Source organism: Bufo bufo, chromosome 8, assembly GCF_905171765.1.
Source record: "Bufo bufo chromosome 8, aBufBuf1.1, whole genome shotgun sequence".
In the NCBI taxonomy this organism is placed as follows: domain Eukaryota; kingdom Metazoa; phylum Chordata; class Amphibia; order Anura; family Bufonidae; genus Bufo; species Bufo bufo.
Window position 1 is genome coordinate 34,262,285 of NC_053396.1, and position 19,591 is coordinate 34,281,875.

Consider the following 19,591-nt stretch of genomic DNA (forward strand, 5'->3'; position numbering starts at 1 on the left):
TTTGCATTGCGCAAGAGGTCTGAAATTACTACTCTATATTTATTTTTTTTGCTCAAAAATTTCCAACTGGTATATGTAGCTACTTTCTGTAAGCAGGTTTCATACAATACACTTGCTAAATTTACCCCTCCCCTCCGTCCCCCAACTGATGAAGTAAATACAAATGACAAGAACCTTGACAATATGACCAGTATAGGATGAGAACTTTGCAGTTAATGAAAAGAAAATAAGAGTAAAATAATTGACTACTCCAGATAATACATTTTGAAATGAGCTGCCTATTGTGACCAGAGACTAGGAACATTTGCATTTAACACATACGTGACATTCAGGTAGTATAACAAAAGGGTGCTATGGTTTAAATGCCAGCGATCCACTGTACAATACCAGATTTTTATAGAAATGATTTTAGACAAAAACCTAAGAGAACAGAATGAGACGTACATTTTCATTCACATGTTCTGTCAATTACCTGACCTAGTTGCAAGGTTTCCTTTCTTCGTAGGTAAAAAGGTTCTTCTCTACAAAACCACCAATGATGCCCTTAGCTGACTCCTATTTATGCCTAAACCACCAATAATGTCGTGGCTGATCCCTATTCATGCCAATTAAAAAACACTAAACCATCAGCTTTCTTTGTCTGGCCAGATTGTATTCTTCCCCAACAATAAAACAACACATTGATAGAGTAAAACATTTTTATTTATTAAGCCTGATATCCTGCAGAATAGAAAAGCCCACAAAAACACTTTGACAAGGTCCCTACTGAGGTGGTGTTGATCACTACAGACATTACTGTCCCCCAATATCTTCGCTATAAAGCCCATTCCTGCCAAGCCTAACCATATGTACCCCAGACTAGCTTGATGCCCCCACCAAACACAACAAACAAACTACCAAAGTGACTTGGGGAATGAAGTGGTCTCTGCTCTTGGGACATGACACCAAACATGACCAATAAAAATGGGACTGTGCATCAATAATGTAATGTAGGTTTATATAAAGAGGCACAGGACTCTGGAGACTACATCTGGAGAATCTTCTGGTTATCTGTAAACCAGAAATAAAAATCTGCTGGCATAGTTTTCCGCTATTATTTACGGCAGCTTCTGGTGTAGGTTATAGCACCTTGCCCACTGTTTGGCGAGAAGTGTAAAAAATCTCACAAATATGGGGCTTGCATCGACTTATTCACCCCCCACCCCCACCCCTTCTGCTGTCTACAGGTGGGTATTTTTGTTTTGGCTGATATGAGCTATTGTAATCTGCATATTTCTTCTCACAGAGCATTGCCTGAAGAATTAAAGGGGTTGTCTCACTTCAGCAAGTGCCATTTATCATGTAGAAAAAGTTAATACAAGCCACTTACTAATGTATTGTGATTGTCCATATTGCCTCCTTTCCTGGCAGTATTCAATATTCGATCACATTATACACTATGACCACCGTGCAATCCGTCAGCGTTAGTTGTGCTTGCACACTATAGGAAAAAGCACCGGCCAGGAACATGGGAACGCACATAGACTGGTGTTTTGTTTTTACAGTGTGCAAACATGGCCACCACTGCTCTGTTAGCTGTAGAATTACATTGCGTCCATATTACAGACAGGTGTAATTTATTGCCCTATACATAAGTGTGCAGTGGAGCGAAATTTATCATAGCAAATCCCTTTGGTTAGCGATACAGTTGTTATACACTATGGTGAACAGACAGTTGTCTGGACCCTCCAAAGGAACAGGCAGTGGCAAAAATGTTGCTGTAGCCGGCACAAGTAGCAGCAGAAGAAGGGGGGGGGGGGATGAGTAGCAGCTCCAGCAACAGGCTAGAGCTGCCACTGTCATCCAGCAGTCGTATTTTGACCAACAAATCCAGTTGTACTGGAATGGTTGACTCGCACTTCAACATCATCTCAATTGACAACAGATACACACAGCCAGGAAGTGGTTCCTTTGACACCACGATTATTTGGAATGGCCCAGGAATGTTTTCTATGCCCTCACCTGTCCTGAACCTGCCCCTTGCTTTTGCTGCTCCTTCTGCTAGCCAAGTAATGATAGCCATCAAGCTCTGTTCCGTTTTTTAGCGACAATGAGCTTAGTAAGGACAGTCAGCAGTTACAGGCCAGCCCAGACTTGGAGGAGAGGTTCGCTGCAGACTCCTTTAGGCGTGCAAGACAGGTGAGGGTGACATAAGTGATTGCTGATCGCACGTGGGAGCCGGGCGAAGAGGATGCATCATCATCATCAGGGGGCGAGGGTGGCAGCATGACTGAGAAAGAAGGGAGGAAGAATTGGAAGATCTGCAGCCAAATGTGGGAGGGGTACACCATCTGCTACTCGGGAGACTACCTGTGAGGAACACACTAGCAGTGCACGGGTTTCTAAAAGCAGCAGCATGCAGGCATCACACAGTGGTGGAAGAAAAATGCAATTTTCGGCAGTGTGGGAATTTCTCACTAAGTCATGGGGGATGTTAGCATGGCAGTGTAGTACCCCAAAGCAGGCACTACCATTCCTTCACCCTGATACTGTCTCTAATGGTTAACCAATAATGTCATCTATTTATTTATTCCAGGTCCTCTTACACTGTGCCTTAACCCATTAGCTACCAGCGCCGTACATGTATGGCGCTGGAGCGATGTGTAAACATAGCGCCCGCTCGCACGTACAGTGGGCGCCATGGCCGGCAAATCTCTGCTGTTTCAAACTGCGGAGACCTGCGGCTAATTACCGTGACCGGCAATAATGCCGATCGCGCTAATTAAAGGCTTTAGATTCCGTGATCTAGTGAGATCACAGCATTTAAATGCGCAAAAACCTGGAAACTCGCGCTTTCGGTACGGATGCCCCGTGCAGCCAATGTGGGCATCGGTAGTTGTGCTGAACACTGTAAGTCTCGCTGACTAGGCTTTAAGTGTTCATGCTGCAATTCTTATTTTGCCCACTAGATGGCAGGTCAGGATAAGAAATGAGCAATTTCTAGCGTAAATCTAATTTAAAAAATCCCTGATAGAACAAAATAAAAAATTAAAAGACATTATTTATAGGCTCATATATAAGCTTCAAAATCATCACAATTTTTTTTTAAAAAATATATAAAAGATAAGAGAAATATAAAACTTCAAATCACCCCCCTTTTCGTATAATTAAAAAATAAATGCCTAAATAACAATAAATATAAACATCATGGATATCATCGTGACCGAAAACGCCCATACTAAAAAATTACGCAAAATCCAAAATAAAAAACTACAATAAAAACTACAGATTGTCCTGCAAAAAATGAGCCCCTAAACAGCTCAGTAGACATAAGCATAAAAAAGTTATGGGGTCAGAATATGGTGATATAAAAAAAAATAAAAAAATGTATCAAAGTTTAAATTTATTTTTACACAATTTTTTTTTCATCGTTGTAATAGTACTGACCCAGAGAATGAAGGGCATGGGTTAGTTTTGCCGCAAACAAAACCTGTAAAACAGTGCAGGAATTGCTTTTTTTTCCAATTCCACCCCATTTGGATTTTTTTTACCGCTTCCCACTACAATTTATGCCATAATTAATGGTGGGATTAGAAAGTACAACTTGTCCCGCAAAAAATAAGCCCTCATACAGCTTTGTGACTGGAAATATCGAAAAGTTATGGCTCAAGGAAAATAGGGAAGTCTGAAGAAGCAGGCCGGGTCGGGAGCCACGAAAGAGACGCGCCCCCTCTAGTGGCCGGAGGCGATAGTGCTGGGAATTTTGAATCAGCGCTGCGGCCTCTGTGTGGAGGTCGGAAGCCTTGCAGTGAGAGTCCGACAGGGGGGCCAGGTTTAGTACCACTCCCCGTGCGGTCAACTTCAGCAGAGGAGGGTGACGATGCAGCTCCTGGCCGCGCGGTCAGGGAGTTTGTAGGACATGGGAGGAGCCTGGCTGGAAAAGGAAGTGGATCCAGTGACCAGCGGCCATCAGTCCATGGCCAGGCGTCTAGATCACCTCCAGTGCTTCTTCTTGGAGCCTAGGGGTCGGTCGCTGGCGGTCCGATCTGCGGAAGAAGGCGAGCTGAGCCCGGAGTCTTGGTGTGCAACAGACAGGGCTGAAGATGTAGAGGCGACCGGAGTCAGTCCTTCAGCCACAGAACAAACGGCTGTGATGTCGCCTGGAGGATCTTTGCGGCGGTTGGCAGCTACTGGGAGTACTTCCCACAGACAGCAAGGTGAAAGGACGTCGAGTCAGGCGGTTGTTTCTAGGGGGGGGTTTCATGCGAGCAGACAGGTAGTAATGGGGCGGAGGGCCTGGCACAGGAATCGATAACGTGGATGCTAACACTGCTGTCGCGATTCGGATCCAGCTCAGCGGGGTCACCAGCAGCGGTGTGGACCCCTAATCTGTCCGTAGGGGCTGTGAACCGGGTTAATTTACCTAGTTCAGGAAGAGCGTCGACTGCGCCGGTCAGTGAAGTGGGGGATGCGGATGCTAACACTGCTGTCGCGATTCGGATCCAGCTCAGCGGGGTCACCAGCAGCGGTGTGGACCCCTAATCTGTCCGTAGGGGCTGTGGACCGGATTAATTTACCTAGTTCAGGAAGAGCGTCGACTGCGCCGGTCAGTGAAGTGGGGGGTGACAGCTAGTGGCGGCGGTAAAGGGTCAGCTGGAGAAGAGGTTAGGCTTGCTGATGCGGCAAGGCGAGAAGTGTATGTTTGCTTTGAGGGCCCGTTAGGGGCTCACTTGAAGCCTGAGGTTAGGGAGAAGATTTGGAGGGACAAATATGTCAAGATATTTTCGTTGTTTCCGTTAGATAAGTTCAATTTGGATAGGGTTAAGCAGGATGAGAGCAAAAAGGAGGAAGAGGAGAAGAGCCGGTATTGGCTGATTACGCGCACGTTCATGAATTGGTTACAGGCGTTTGCTATTTTAGCTAGTGTGGTAGGGGAGAAAGGGCCAGAGCATTGTTCGGCTTTATTTTGTTATATGGACGGCATTGGGGAGGCTAATCGGGTGTATGGGGGTGTTGGTTGGCTTAGATATGATGAGCAGTTTCGGCAGAGGAAGGCGTTTAGGCCTGGTATTAGGTGGGACCATAAAGATATTGGCCTATCGATGCGTTTAATGGCGGTGCCAAGAGGGGGTGTGCAGCCCTTTCGTAGGACGGCCGGGGATCCCCCGGCAACGGAATCTGGCATTGGGAGCAAGAAAGGCTGTTGTTGGCAATTCAACGAAGGATACTGTAAGTTCCTTTCGGATTTCCGATACAAACATGACTGCTCTGGCTGCGGTGGCGCCTACAGTTTGTCACAGTGTTTAAAGAGGGGAAAAGGGAAGGGACACGAGGCTTCGCAGAAGAGGGGTGACTCCGGTGAGGGTGGACGAGATTGAGCTATTTTTAAAGAGGTACCCAAATAGAGAGGAGGCAAATTTGCTGTTAGCTGATTTCAAGGATGATTTTAGGATTCCTTGTACTTCGGAGGGTGCTGGGTTTGTCAGCCGTAATTTTATTTCTGCGCTACAACGTGTGTAGTTTTTTTTCTTTTACATTTTTTATAGGAAAAGGCAATTTATTTTTTTAAATTACATTTTTATTTATTTTAACTTTTATTATTTTCACTTTTGATGCCATCACATCACAAAGAAAAAGAGAAAAGAAAGGAGGCAGCGCCCCATGTGTGGTACCATTTGTAAAGTTGACACAATTATCACAGATCGTGCTTACCATTTAGAGTTGTGATGAGTCACAACACCTATATATCGCCTTGCTGGAATAATCCCGTTCAGCGTTCGGGGGTGTCTGCTGCTGCCGGGTCTTTGCCCTTTACCGTGGGGTACGGTTTTCAGGAATGAGGAAATTCACGAATAGAGGAAAAAATGGACCCTTAGTTTGGCGCTGCTACAGATGGGCTCAGGACCAGATTGGTATAAGTAAAGAATATCTTTATTCTAAGTCTACGCGTTTCAGGGGCGAACAGCCCCCTTCATCAGGACATTAAAACATAAAAATATAGAGGTCTATATTTTTATGTTTTAATGTCCTGATGAAGGGGGCTGTTAGCCCCTGAAACGCGTAGACTTAGAATAAAGATATTCTTTACTTATACCAATCTGGTCCTGAGTCCATCTGTAGCAGTGCCGAACTAAGGGTCCATTTTTTCCTCTATTTGTGAAGCCCCTATGGTTGAGAGAGGGAGCCCCCTCCCTCTATTACCCCATGGATTCCACTGCCGCGGCATCTAAGGGGTTACAGCTGCTGATCGCTGCTGATGTCGGCGGCTCAGGAATGGAGCCGCCGACATCAAATAAAGCAGGGGGACTGCATCGGGCGCAGGGGGCACAGATGGGGGCAGCGCTGTAAAGGAGGGGCACGGCCAGAATGGAGGGGGCACAGATGGGGTTAGGATGCATGCATGGGGGGACCGCATCAGGAGCACGATACATGGATGGGGGGGCAGGACCGCATCAGGGACAGGCAGAGGCAGGGCTCACAGGAGGGGTGGGGGGGTTGGAGGCGCACAGGAAGGGGGCACAGATCGGGGGGCTTCAGGACACATTACCTGATTTCAGGCTCTGATCTGCAGAGCGCAGATTAGAGCCTGGAACAGGCACTTTTTCACTGCCGCAATCCGATTGGTTAGTCTGCACAGACTAACCAATCGGATCAATTGCCGGCAAGGGACCACTTGCCGGCATTACTGAACTGTATGCTGTCCGTGACAGCAGCAGGGCAGGGGCAGAAGCTTTAATCCAAGCGCTTTGCAAGAGCTGCCTGACGTCTATACATGTGCTATCTGAACGGGGTATGTGCAAATAGCACGTATATAGACGGATTGCAGTCGGGAAGGGGTTAAGGACCAGTTCAGGTCTGAAGTCACTTTGTGAGGCTTACATAACAGAAACCACCCAAAATGACCCCAATTTAGAAACTACACCCCTCAAGGTATTCAAAACTGATTTTACAAACTTTGTTATCCCTTTAGGTGTTCCACAAGAATTCATGGAAAATGGAGATAAAATTTCAGAATTTCACTTTATCAGATTTTCCATTTTAATAAAAAAAATTCCACTAACAAAGCAAGGATTAACAGCAAAACAAAACTTAATATTTATTGTCCTGATTCTGTAGTTTACAGAAACACCCCATATGTAGTAGTAAACTGTTGTACAGGCAGATGGCATTGCGCAGAAGGATAGGAACGCCATTTGGTTTTCGGAAAGCAGATATCACTGGGATAATTTTAAGCTGCCATGTCACATTTGAAGACCCCCTGATGCACCCCTAGAGTAGAAACTCCAAAAAAGTGACCCCAATTTAAGAAATTACACCCCTCAAGGTATTAAAAACTGAGTTTACAAACTTTTTTAACCCTTTAGGTGTTCCACAAGAATTAATGGAAAATGGACTTTTTTTGGCAGAATTTCCATTTTAATACTTTTTTTCCACTAACAAAGCAAGGGTTAAAAGCCAAACAGGTAGGGCAGATTTCACTGGGATAATTTTAAGCTGCCATGTAACATTTAAAGACCCCCTGTTGCACCCCTAGAGTAGAAACTCCCCAAAAATTACATCATTTTGGAAACTACGGGATAAGGTGGCAGTTTTGTTGGCACTATTTTAGGGTATATATGATTTTTGGTTGCAAGGTAACAAAAAAATAGCTGTTTTGGCAGCGTTTTTATTTTTTGCAATTTACAGTGTTCATCTGACAGGTTAGATCATGTGCTATTTTTATAGAGCAGGTTGTTACTGACGCGACAATACCAAATATTTTTTGGGTTGTTTGTTTCAGTTTTACATAATAAAGCATTTTTTTAAACGATGTTTACGGTTCACCTGAGGGGTTAGGTCATGTGATATTTTTATAGAGCATATTTTAATTCATGTAAGTTTTACACAATGATTTAATTTTCAAAACAAAAAAATATAAAAATCATGTTTTAGTGTCTCCATATACTGAGAGCCATAGTTTTTTCAGTTTTTGGGCGATTGTCTTACTGTAGGTAGGTTATAATTTTTGCCGGATGAGATGACGGTTTGATTGGCACTATTTTGGGGTGCATATGACTTTTTGATCGCTTGGTATTACACATTTTGTGATGTAAGGTGACAAAAAATGGCTTTCTTGACACCTTTTTTTTTTTTTTTTTACGGTGTTCACCCGAGGGGTTAGGTCATGTAGTATTTTTATATAGGATGTTGTTATGGACGCAGCGATACCTAATCTGCATTTTTGTAACAATACAAATCATGTTTTAGTGTCTCCATAGTCTGAGAGCCATAGTTTTTAAAACATTTTGGGCGATTGTCTTAGGTAGGGGCTCATTTTTTGGGATGAGGTGATGGTTAGATTGGTATTATTTTGGGGGGCATAAGCTGTTTTGATCGCTTGGCGTAAGGTGGCAAAAAAAGTGTTTTTTTTAGCACAGTGTTTATTTTATTTTTTTGACGGTGTTCATCTGAGGGGTTAGGTGATATTTTTAAAGAGCCAGTTGATACGGACGCGGCGATACCTAATATGTCTACTTTTCTTTTTTCCCTATTTAAAAAAAAAAGGATGCATTTTTTTTTTTACTTGAAACTTTTTTTACACTTTTTTTTGTCCCACTCTGGGATTTCAACTTTTGGGGGTCTAATCCCCTTTACAATGCATTACAATACTTCTGTATTGTAATGCATTGGCTGTAAGTGTATTACCACTGTAATACGCTTACAGCCTGCTTGCCTGTGAGATCCAGGGGGCTGGATCTCACAGGCTCTCCCGGAAGGCAGCCACGATGCCTAAGAAGGCATCGGGCTGCTTTCCCTGCCATGGGGTCCCCGTCACAGCAGCGCAGGGATCCCATGGACACCGGCACCCGTGAGGATACTGCATATTTATACGTGTTTTCACTGATGCCGTAGCTTACAGCCAGCAGGGGTCCGACTATGAGTGACAGCCGGACCCCTGCCTCTGATCAGGTGGGCGCAGCTCCTGCGCCCGCCCGATCAGTGCGCTGTACCTGTACTGTGCTGGGATTTCTGTCCCACATTTCTGCGTCGTGCGCTGGTTTTCTAACGGTTAAGCGGGTTTAGGCTTAAACACATATAAAACTTTATTTTTTTCTTTCGGGGTCTACTTTGTGTTTGGCACAGAATTTTGGACATTCCTATGTTTACTGGGGGGCCTTGCAAGCTGATGTGCGACGGAACGGACGTCAATTAGGTTTCCATCACGAAGTGTTGCAAGTCAGATGTATTGGTTTGCATGGTATTTTATAGGGTAGAGTGTTACCGGAGTTTCACGTATATGCTTTTCTTGATCGGCCACCTGATATTTTGGTGTTGCATGTAGGTGGTAACGACTTGAGGATCTAGAGATGTCATTCGTGACTAGAGATGGCCTTGTGGTTCGCCCAGCAGTCGTTTCGCGGCAAACTTTGCGTGTTTGCGATTCGCCGATCATGCGAACATATGGCGATGTCCGCCGGTGCCATATTGTTTTGCACTGCGCCAAATTTTGACCCATGACACATCCATCAGGTGGGACAGGACAGCCAATTGAGATGTTTCAGCACATGGATACATCCCCACCCTATAAAAGAACCCAATCTGGCAGTAATTTTTCATTCTGTGTTTTGCCAGTGTAGGGAGAGGTTGATTTGTGGAGCAGGGACAGACTGTTATGGACACCATCCGCTAGCTAATAGGGCCACAAAAATGTGCTATCAATAGGTGTGATATACTGAGGGGTGTGATATACTTATAATATACTTTCTAACATAGAAAGTATATTATAGTGCATTTGTATTGTGCAGCAGTTGTGTGCGGTTCTTCTGCGATGCCGCAGCTATATAGAGGGACAAACGCTATTGGAACAACTAATTGAAAAAAAATGATTGAGGGCTGCGATATACCTGTTGCACCAAATAAACAAGGTGGTGTGATATACCTGCTTCCACAAAATACTGATTAAGGGGTTCGATATACCTGTTTCAACCAAATATTGATTGAGGGGTGCGATATACCTGCTTTCACAAAATACTGATTAAGGGGTTTGATATACCCGTTTCCACCAAATATTGATTGAGGCCTGTGATATACCTGCTCCCACAAAATACTGATTAAGGGGTTTGATATACCTGCTTCCACCAAATATTGATTGAGGCCTGCGATATACCTGCTTCGACAAATACTGTTCTTCTCTAGGGACTTAGGCACAGGGTCATTTTGAAAATGACAGGCAGTGGAAGAGGCCGTCCATTCCACAGGGGTGGTAGGGGATCGGCAGGTGCACCAGGCCGGAGCCTAAGTGGGAAGTTGGAGAACGCGCGTGCAATTACTTCAAAGGGCGCGCCAGAGTTGGTTGAGTGGCTCACTCAGCCTTCCGCTTCTGCACCCTCCTCATCCCCTGTATCCGCACCTTCCTCACTCTCTGCTGTGTGCACCCACAAATACACCACCACCACCACTACCACCATAGCCAATCCATTCCCCAAACATTACCAATGCGCAGCCATTCTTGAGATCGGATGAGGAAGAGGAGGTAGCAACGGCCGCCACCCAGCGGTCTGACGACAGTACCCAGATCAGCCCAAGGAGGGAAGTTCCTGCTGTTGCTGCCTACTCCGAAATCTCAAATGTCAGTGGTGGTGAAGGTGACGATGATGACGTGTCGATAGACGTCACGTGGGTGCCCACAAGAGAGAAATAGGAGGGTAGTTCAGAGAGAGAGACGGAGCAGCGGAGAAGGAGGAGTAGCAGGCAGAGCTGGCAGGGCACAGTAGGCAAAAAGCAGACTGCAAATGCACATGCACAGTCACTTCTGGTGCTCCCAGGACGCCGGCACATGGCTCCGCAGTCAGTGTGGGCTTTTTTTTATAACGTGTCAGCTGCTGACAATACTGTTGCCATCTGCAGCCTGTGCTGTCAACGCATAAGTAAGCCCAACACTCACCTAGGGACGACTGCCTTAAGAAGGCACCTGGCCTCCCATCACCGAGCCCAGTTGGAGCAACACCGTCAGAACCTACAAAGCCACACTCCCGGCGCTCAACGTCCTGCCTCTTCTCCTTCTCCTCTCTCCTCCCATTTGTCCTCCACTCCACCTTCCACCGTGCCATCGTTGTGCTCATCTGGAAAAAGGCAGGCCTCTGTACCCCAAATGTTCGAGCGTAAAAAGTTGATGACGCTGGAATACCCTCTTGCCCAACCGCTGACCGCTGGCTTGTCGGAACTGTTAGCCCGCCAACTACTACCATATAAACTGGTGGACTCGGAGGCTTTTAGAAAATCTGTCGCCATTGGCACAACGCAATGGAAGGTCCCCGGAAGGAAATATTTCTCCCAGAAGGGCATCCCAGAGCTATATGGCCACGTTCAGCGGCGAGTCAATATATATCTTGCACACAGTGTCGGTGCCAAGAAACATCTGACCACAGACACGTGGTCTAGCAAACGCGGGCAGGGAAAGTACATAACTTTTACTGCCCACTGGGTGAACCTTCTGATGGCCGTCAAGCTTGTAACCCATGGCTCCCGTGTGGATTTGGTGTTACCGCCAAGGATTGCATACAGGCCTGCCTCTTCTTATCCTTCTCCTTCTCTTCCTCAGCTGACTCCTCCTTTACCACTGCTACCGCCTCCTCCGCTGCGCCCCCCAAGCTCCCCAGAACCTATTCGACATCCCAGTCGAGACGTTGCCATGCTGTGCTGCGGCTGTTGTGCCTGGAAGCCGGCCGATGTGGACGCTCTGAGAAGCGAGATACCCCTTGCCTAGCTCACGACAGTGTGGACTACCTCACATTTTTAAAAATGAATGAGGCATGGATCTCGGAGGAATTCAACACCTGTGATGACCACGTGTAATTCAATTTCCTCATGCCAGCCCACACATATCCGCCACCACCCAGAACAAAGAATGGTCCTTGTCTTATGTAAATACAGCAGCATAAAAGGCCTTTACTTTCAGGTGAATGCCAAATTTTTGGGGCCTGTACTCCAGTGGCCTACAGTAAAGTTTTAATCCAGTGACCGCCCAGTGTACCTCCAGCCACATAATTACAAGTTTTTTCTTCTGTCAAGTGAACGCCTAATTTTTGGGACTTGTACTCCAGTGGCCTACAGTAAATTTTTTATCCAGTGACCGCCTAATGTACCTCCAGCCACATAATAGAAACATAGATAATCACAAGTTCTTTTCTTTCAGGTGAATGCCTAATTTTTGGGACCTGTACTCCAGTGGCCTATAGTAAAATTTTTACCCAGGGACCGCCTAATGTACCTCCAGCCACATCATCACAAGTTCTTTTCTGTCAGGTGAATGCCTAATTTTTGGGGCCTGTACTCCCATGGCCTACAGTAAAATTTTTATCCAGTGACCACCTAATGTACCTCCAGTCACATAATCACAAGTTCTTTTCTGTCAGGCGAATGCTAATTTTTGGGGCCTGTACTGGCCTACAGTAAAATTTTTATCAAGTGACCGCCTACTGTACCTCCAGCCACATCATCACAAGTTCTTTTCTGTCAGGTGGAATGCCTAATTTTTGGGGCCTGTACTGGCCTACAGTAAAAAAAATTATCCAGTGACCACCTAATGTACCTCCAGCCACATCATCACAACCCTCTTCTCTAGGCACATTTCACAGTGGTCTTCCAGCAAATCACCTTTGCAAAGCTAGGCGTTGTCATAAAGTTCTGCACCTCGTCAGCCTGGCTGAACGGAGCCACACTGGGGAGGAACTGCTCAGTGTCAGCAATAAAGAAATCGAACACTGGCTGCCTCCTCGCCAACTGGAGATAGGAACTATGGTTACTGATAATGGGGAGAACATTTTGTCTGCGCTGCTTGAGGGAAGGCAGACCCATGCACCCTGCATGGTGCATTTCTTCAATCTCGTTGTCACCCGGTTCCTCAAGTCTTCCACTGAACTGCAAGAGTTGTTAAAAATGTCCAGGAAACTTTGCATGCAATTTAGCTACTCTTACTGTGCTAAGCACTCCCTCCTTGAGCTGCAAAGGCAAAAAGCCCCAACTTCGCGCCACATGCGACATTTCCACCTGGAACTCAACGCTCCATATGCTAGACTACCTGTAAGAGCAGAGGAAGGCGGTCAATGATTTCTTAATGCTGCAGACGGACAGGTAAACCCCCCCCCCCCCCCCCGGTTTAACTTCCACGTTAGCCAGTGATGGCTCATGTGTGACACATGCCATTGCTCAGGCCCTTTGAGGAGGCCACTTTATTTGTGAGTCGGCAGAACTATGGGATGAATGGAGGGGATGCTGAGAAATCTGATTGGTGAGGGCACAGAAGATGTGGTGCCTACATCTCATGGCTACCTGAACCCTGAGGAGGATGAACTGGCAGAGGAGGAGAAGGAGGACGAGGACATAAACACCCAGGAATTTTATACACAACTTGGTGCTTTATCTGCCCAAGCAACATGAGAGGAGCAGGAGAAGCATAAGGAGCTGGAGGGCGATGACAAAGATGATGCAGATGACCCTGACAGACCGTGGCAGTATGCAGTGGAGATGGAGGCAGGGAGGCCCTCTCCGAATCCTTTGCACAAACGGCCAGATGCATGCTGTCATGTTTGTGGAGTGACAGCTGCATTGTCAGGATTTGGCGGGATCACTATTGGCTATCCACATTATTAGACACTCTCTACCGGTCAAAAATGGGGGCATTTTTTAGACCTTCTGAGAGGGATGGAAAAATGGACTACTATAGAGACATGCCGTGTAGTTGGTTGGTCGCTGCCTAAGAGCACCATCGCTTATCCTCATAAAGGCCTGACTCGGGGAACCCCTTGTTCTCACGCACCACTGCCATGACTGGGGGGGCAGGAGCAGCACCAGCTCCATAAGCAGCAACTTAAGTCTGGAGGCTCTGGTGACCAGTTTTCTTCACGCGCCTTCTGAAGAAACCACCCAGCAGCAGCAGGACATTCGGCAGAGCCTCAACCATCATGTGATGGCACCATTGTCACCTGTCACCCAAGATCCAAGATTCCCTGGACTACTGGGCATGCAAACATGAAGGGTGGCCACAACTGGCCGAATTTGCCACGGGCACGTTTTCCTGCCTGACCATTAGTGCGGCATCAGATCAGGTATTTAGTGCGGCAGGAGGCATAGTTACCCCTAATAGAACCCGCCTTTCCTCCCAAAATGTTGAGAGACTAACCTTCATAATGATGAATTAGGCATGGATCAACCAGGATTTCCAGACACCGGTGCCTGTAGTGTGCTGACACACTGGAATATTGTGTAAAATGGTCTATTACCCGAGGCGGACTGGTAACTTAAAGTGGCCCTGGAAAAAATACTAAAAGTGGACCTGTTTTGTAGTCGGGTCCAAATTGATAGAAGGCAGGGCCAACACAAGTAGGTGGGCCAGCAATACCATATTGTGGCACAATATACCACCCCAACAGACCCAAATACCACAGTCCTTTACATAATACTGCCACCAACAGCACAAAATACATCCCAAAAAATGTCCATTGGTCGGCCGTGAGGAGGGCTCAGGTGGCCTGATGGGTATGGGCCCACCAGGAAATTTCCCTGTAAAGTCTATGGCTATTACTTCTGGCCACATGCTGCTGCCACCTGTCACTGCCAGCTCTGTGAGAAGGTCTGTTAGACGTTCTTCGCTACCTCTTGCATGAAGTTCTTTGTTTTGGTTTCACTTTGTCATCTCCTTTCCTTCTCCCAGCTGTCATCTATTTTCACTGATTGTCTCCCTTTATATTCCCTCCCATACTGCCTCACTTTGCGGTTTATACTTCTTCCTGGATGAGTTGTTCACTTCTGGATGCTCCTTGTCCTGATTCCTCAGATAAGTCTGTTTCCTTTATTTGTGTTTACTTGCTGGCTTGATTGTAGGTGACCCTGACTCCGTCCGTATTAAGTGCAGGGAGCCGGTGGTTGTGTCCCATCACTATTATACGGTTTTCAGGTGTCAGATAGTATAAGGTACGTGGACATGCAATCGTCTACCATAAAGATCTTTGCATGGGCATAGCAGTCAGGGAGAGCTCTAGGGGTTTTATAGGGCTCACCCATATGCTCCTTAGTTTGGGATCAAGCCAGTCGGATGTTTATTTATAAGTTCCAGCTTTCTGCAACACCATCCGTGACACCACCATTCTGATGCTGCCTGATGCCTCTAATGTCATTCCTTACAATGGGGCTTCTTGGCCTACTGATATGTACATGTTACATTTTTACAAAGATATGCATACTACTGGCCCCCGCTATCACACTGCTGTTGTTGGGTTCTGCTAGTACTATGATCTGCCAACAGCTTGTGCTGTATGTCACTGCTGCTGTTTTTCCCCTACTCTGTCATGTGGCCACTACTGTCATTTTTACTGCCACTGCTGCTGACACCCTCTCCCCTCTATCATGGGGCCACTAGTGTCACTGCTACTGTCACCCTCCCCACTGTCATGGTGCCACTACTGTGACTTTTACTGCCACTGCTGCTGACACCCTCTCCACTCTATCATGGGGCCACAATTGTTACTGTTACTGCTGCATCCTTCCTGCTCTGTAATTGGGAGCCTCTTTTCACTGTTTATGCCACTGGTGCTGCTCCTGCCCCCCTCACCAGTCATGGCAGTGGAGCGTGAGCGCAGAGGTTCTCACTTCTTTAGGACAGGCAATGGTATTCATAGGCAGTGACCAACCGACTCCCCATTTGTCCCTATTTTTGACCAGTAGAGTGGGTCTAACAATGTGGATAGCCAGTAGACATCCCTCTGCCGAATCCAGACATTGTGAAGCTTCCTTATAGCAGTGGAAGGAGAAGTGAGTGCCACACACAAACAATTATTGGAGAATGCCACGAAACCGCAGAGAAAGCACATAGAAAAAAGGGGTATCCATGGACAGTAAGAAGATAATACAGCATCTAAAAAAAATTATTATTAGGTAATCATTTTGTACTACTGTATAAAAGTAGCTATATACAGTGAGGAACATAAATATTTGAACACCCTGCGATTTTGCAAGAGACAGAATTTAAAATAAATAAATTAGGAAATCACAATATTTGGTACAGAAGCCTTTGTTTGCAATTACAGAGGTCAAACGTTTCCTGTAGTTCTTGACCTGGTTAGCACACACAGCAATAGGGATTTTGTCCCACTCCTCCACACAGATCTCCTCTAGATCTGTCAGGTTTTGGGGCTGTCGCTGAGCAACACAGAATTTCAGCTCCCTCCAAAGATGCTCTATTGGATTTAGGTCTGGAGACTGGCTAGGTCACTCCAGAACCTTGATATGCTTCTTACCTGGCTGTGTGCTTCGGGTCTTTGTCATGTTGGTAGACCAAGCCACGACCCATCTTCAATGCTCTGACTGAGGGAAGGAGGTTGTTGCTCAAAATCTCACAATAAATGGCCCTATTCATCCTCTCATTAATACAGTGCAGTCGTCCTGTCCCCTTCGCAGAAAAGCACCCCAATACATGATGTTACCACCCCATGCTTCACAGTAGGGATGGTGTTCTTGGGATGCAACTCATCCTTCTTTTTCTTCCAAACACGATGAGTGAATTTTAGACCAAAAAGTTCTTCTTTGGTCTCATCTGACCACATGACTTTCTAACATTCCTCCTCTGTATCATCCAGATGATCATTGGAAAACTTCAGACGGGCCTGGACATGTGATGACTTGAGCAGGGGAAGCTTCCGTGCAATGCATGATTTGAAACCATGACGGCGTAGTGTTCTACCAATAGTAACCTTTGAAACTGTGGTCCCAGCTCTCTTCTTGTCATTGACCAGCTCCTCCCTTGTACGTAGTTCTGGGCTGATTCATCAACTTTATTATCATCAGTGATACCCCACAATGTGAGATCTTGCATGGAGCCCCAGTCCGAGGGAGATTGACAGTCGCCTTTAGCCTCTTCCATTTTCTAACAATTGCTCCAATAGTTGATCTATTTTCAGCAAGCTACTTGGCAATTGCCCCGTATCCCTTTCCAGCCTTGTGGAGGTCCACAATTCTGTCTCTGGTGTCTTTTGACAGCTCTTTGGTCTTGCCCATGGTAGTAGTTGGCATCTGACTGACTGTGGGGTGGACAGGTGTCTTTAAAGAACTCAGACAGGTGCTACTAAGTTAGATTAATGAGTGGAGTAGAGGTGGACTTTTTAAAGGCACAGTAACAGGTCTTTGAGAGCCAGAATTGTGTCTTTCTCAGGTGTTCAAATACTTACGGTATGTTCAGCAGTGCAAGACAAATAAATTGTGTAAAAATGATACAATGTGACTTCCTGAATTTTTTTTATTTATTCTGTCTTTTAGAGTGGGAATGCACCTACAATGTGAATTTCAGACCCCATCATGATTTCTAAGTGGGAGAACTTGCAAATTTGCAGGGTGTTCAAATACTTCTGTTCCTCACTATACATAGGCAGGCATTACAATGGGGAGATAGGAATAAGCTGCTGCAAAACTTTATATGTCCCATGGGAACAAAGAATCTGTTATACTCATATTCAGTATGGCCAATGCTATTTTAACTTGACATCTGCTGTCAGAAGACTAGACACACAATATCTATTTGGGTATCATAAAAACCTCTAAGTGCTACCAGTTTTTCTAATATTATAAAAAATGCCATTTATTTGCATCTTGTTGTTGCCACACCTATTTCAAAATGTGAGGACATTCTTTTGACAACTCTTCATCCACAGTGACTTGGCATTGTGCAAAGCTGCCAACTGTGTATTGGCACAATTTTGGTGGCAATCAGCGTGGGTAAAAAAAAGTCCTTGAAGTATCCGCGGACGCGGATGACAATCTTGTGTGCCTCCGTGTTTTTTCACGGACCCATTGACTTGAATGGGTCCGCGAACCGTTGTCCGTGAAAAAAATAGGACAGGTCATATTTTTTTGACAGACTGGAAACACGGATAACGGACGCGGATGATAAACGGTGCATTATCCGAGTTTTCAACTGACCCATTGAAAGTCAATAGGTCCGCAGAAAATCACGGAAAACAGAACAACGGACACGGAACACAACAACGGTCGTGTGCATGAGGCCTAAGCCAAAAAGCACAAAGAGAAATGCCATATTTGAATATACTATGACTTGAATTTGCACTTTACCAGTTTTCCCCTCTGCAAGCTCTAATTGTCAGCTTTTCCTGGGCTAGTTGGTGGAGATAACCACGGAAGAGAAAACCCTTCCCCCATAGCTCCCTGTAATATACCCCCCTTCATTTCCCCTCTCCACAAACTCTATAGACCCGATACCACAGTAAGCTGATAATCAGTCTTGTCTCTCAAGATTGATTTTAGCTTTGACGGGTGTAAGAGAAGAAGTAGCTCATCAGTAGGCAAAAATTATTTTTTTCTCTAGTAAAATATACTACAAGGTTTCCTTGGGAGTATTCACAACAGTCACCCCTAGTACAGAACTATAGGGAGTGTTTTTGACAAAATTTTATAATACCCATATTACAATACTGACCTTATTACTCTTGGCCATCTCGCTGAACATAAGCAAAGTTTCTGCAGCAGCCAGGGCAAATATCAGATTCTTGTGAACAGTTGTTCTTTCTGATTTAGGGACTCTGAAAATGAAGGGAATTCAGTAAATAAGATCATAGAAAGAAAACACTGCAGGGCGTGCAATACAGAAAATAGACTAAAAAAGAAATTGGTACGCAGTTCAGCTAAGGCCATAAGGAAGTATATATAAAGGTTGATGAAGATTATCTTTATTAATTTATAAACTGCAAATCTATCATTAAGCTGTAAGTCCAGACCCAAAAAAATATACCAAAATTAAATGAAATCTATATATATGTTTTAGTGCGGAATTTAAATTTCAGATTTTACAAATGCATTGCAGATAATGAGAACTGCAGCGAAAATCCTTATGCAATTACATTAGATAGTTAGTTATCTCATATATATAATACAGATAGTTAGTGGGAGATAGTCAGTCTAGGTTAGATAGTGATATAGTGTAGCTGATAGATTCCAGTGCAGGGTGTTAGGTAGTGTGATAGGAATTACTGTACTGTGCATTTTCTCCAGTCTCAGGAAACTTCTAGCAGCTTGAAAAATGTAGCAAAAGTGAGCCACGTCTCTATTGCGCGCGCAATACGCGCATATTACATTGCCGATTTTCGCAATCAAGAAAATAATGACTGAAAATCACGAATTCTAGAATTTGCTAATTGTAGGCCAGAAATTCACGAAATATCGCGAAAACGAATATTGCCCATGCTGCTCATCACTAATGACCACTGCAGCCAGTCACTGACCTGAAGAAGTGCATCTTAGAGATGAGCAAACTGGTCAAGATTCAGTTCAGTTCTTGTTCACTGAATTTTTCATAAAGTTTAGTTCGGACCGGAATGGATTTTGTCTCTAGTTGCCAGAAACAGTGCAATAGTGCATATCTGAGTGACGCTGACATACATAGCTAAGGGTAAACACACATTTGAGGGTGTTAACAGAATGTTTAAAACCACACTGCACCGGCACATGTGTTATGCTTTTTCATATTTTAAATCTTTTAAAAATTGTCCCTTATCAGGGGCAGATCATGTTTAAACATACACTGTGTTATGTGGTAAAAAAAAAATATATATAAGTGGCTTGTTGGAGG

General features: G+C 45.1%; 1 protein-coding gene across 1 annotated transcript in view; it reads right to left on the minus strand.

Annotated features, from left to right (window-relative positions):
* The window catches only part of ADGRD2 (adhesion G protein-coupled receptor D2), a 388,936-nt gene that overhangs the window by 265,274 nt on the left and 104,071 nt on the right, over positions 1–19,591 (minus strand). The window contains exon 16 of the mRNA XM_040406278.1: positions 18,443–18,545. Coding sequence (XP_040262212.1) covers positions 18,443–18,545 — 103 coding nt within the window. The remainder of the gene's footprint in view (positions 1–18,442; positions 18,546–19,591) is intronic.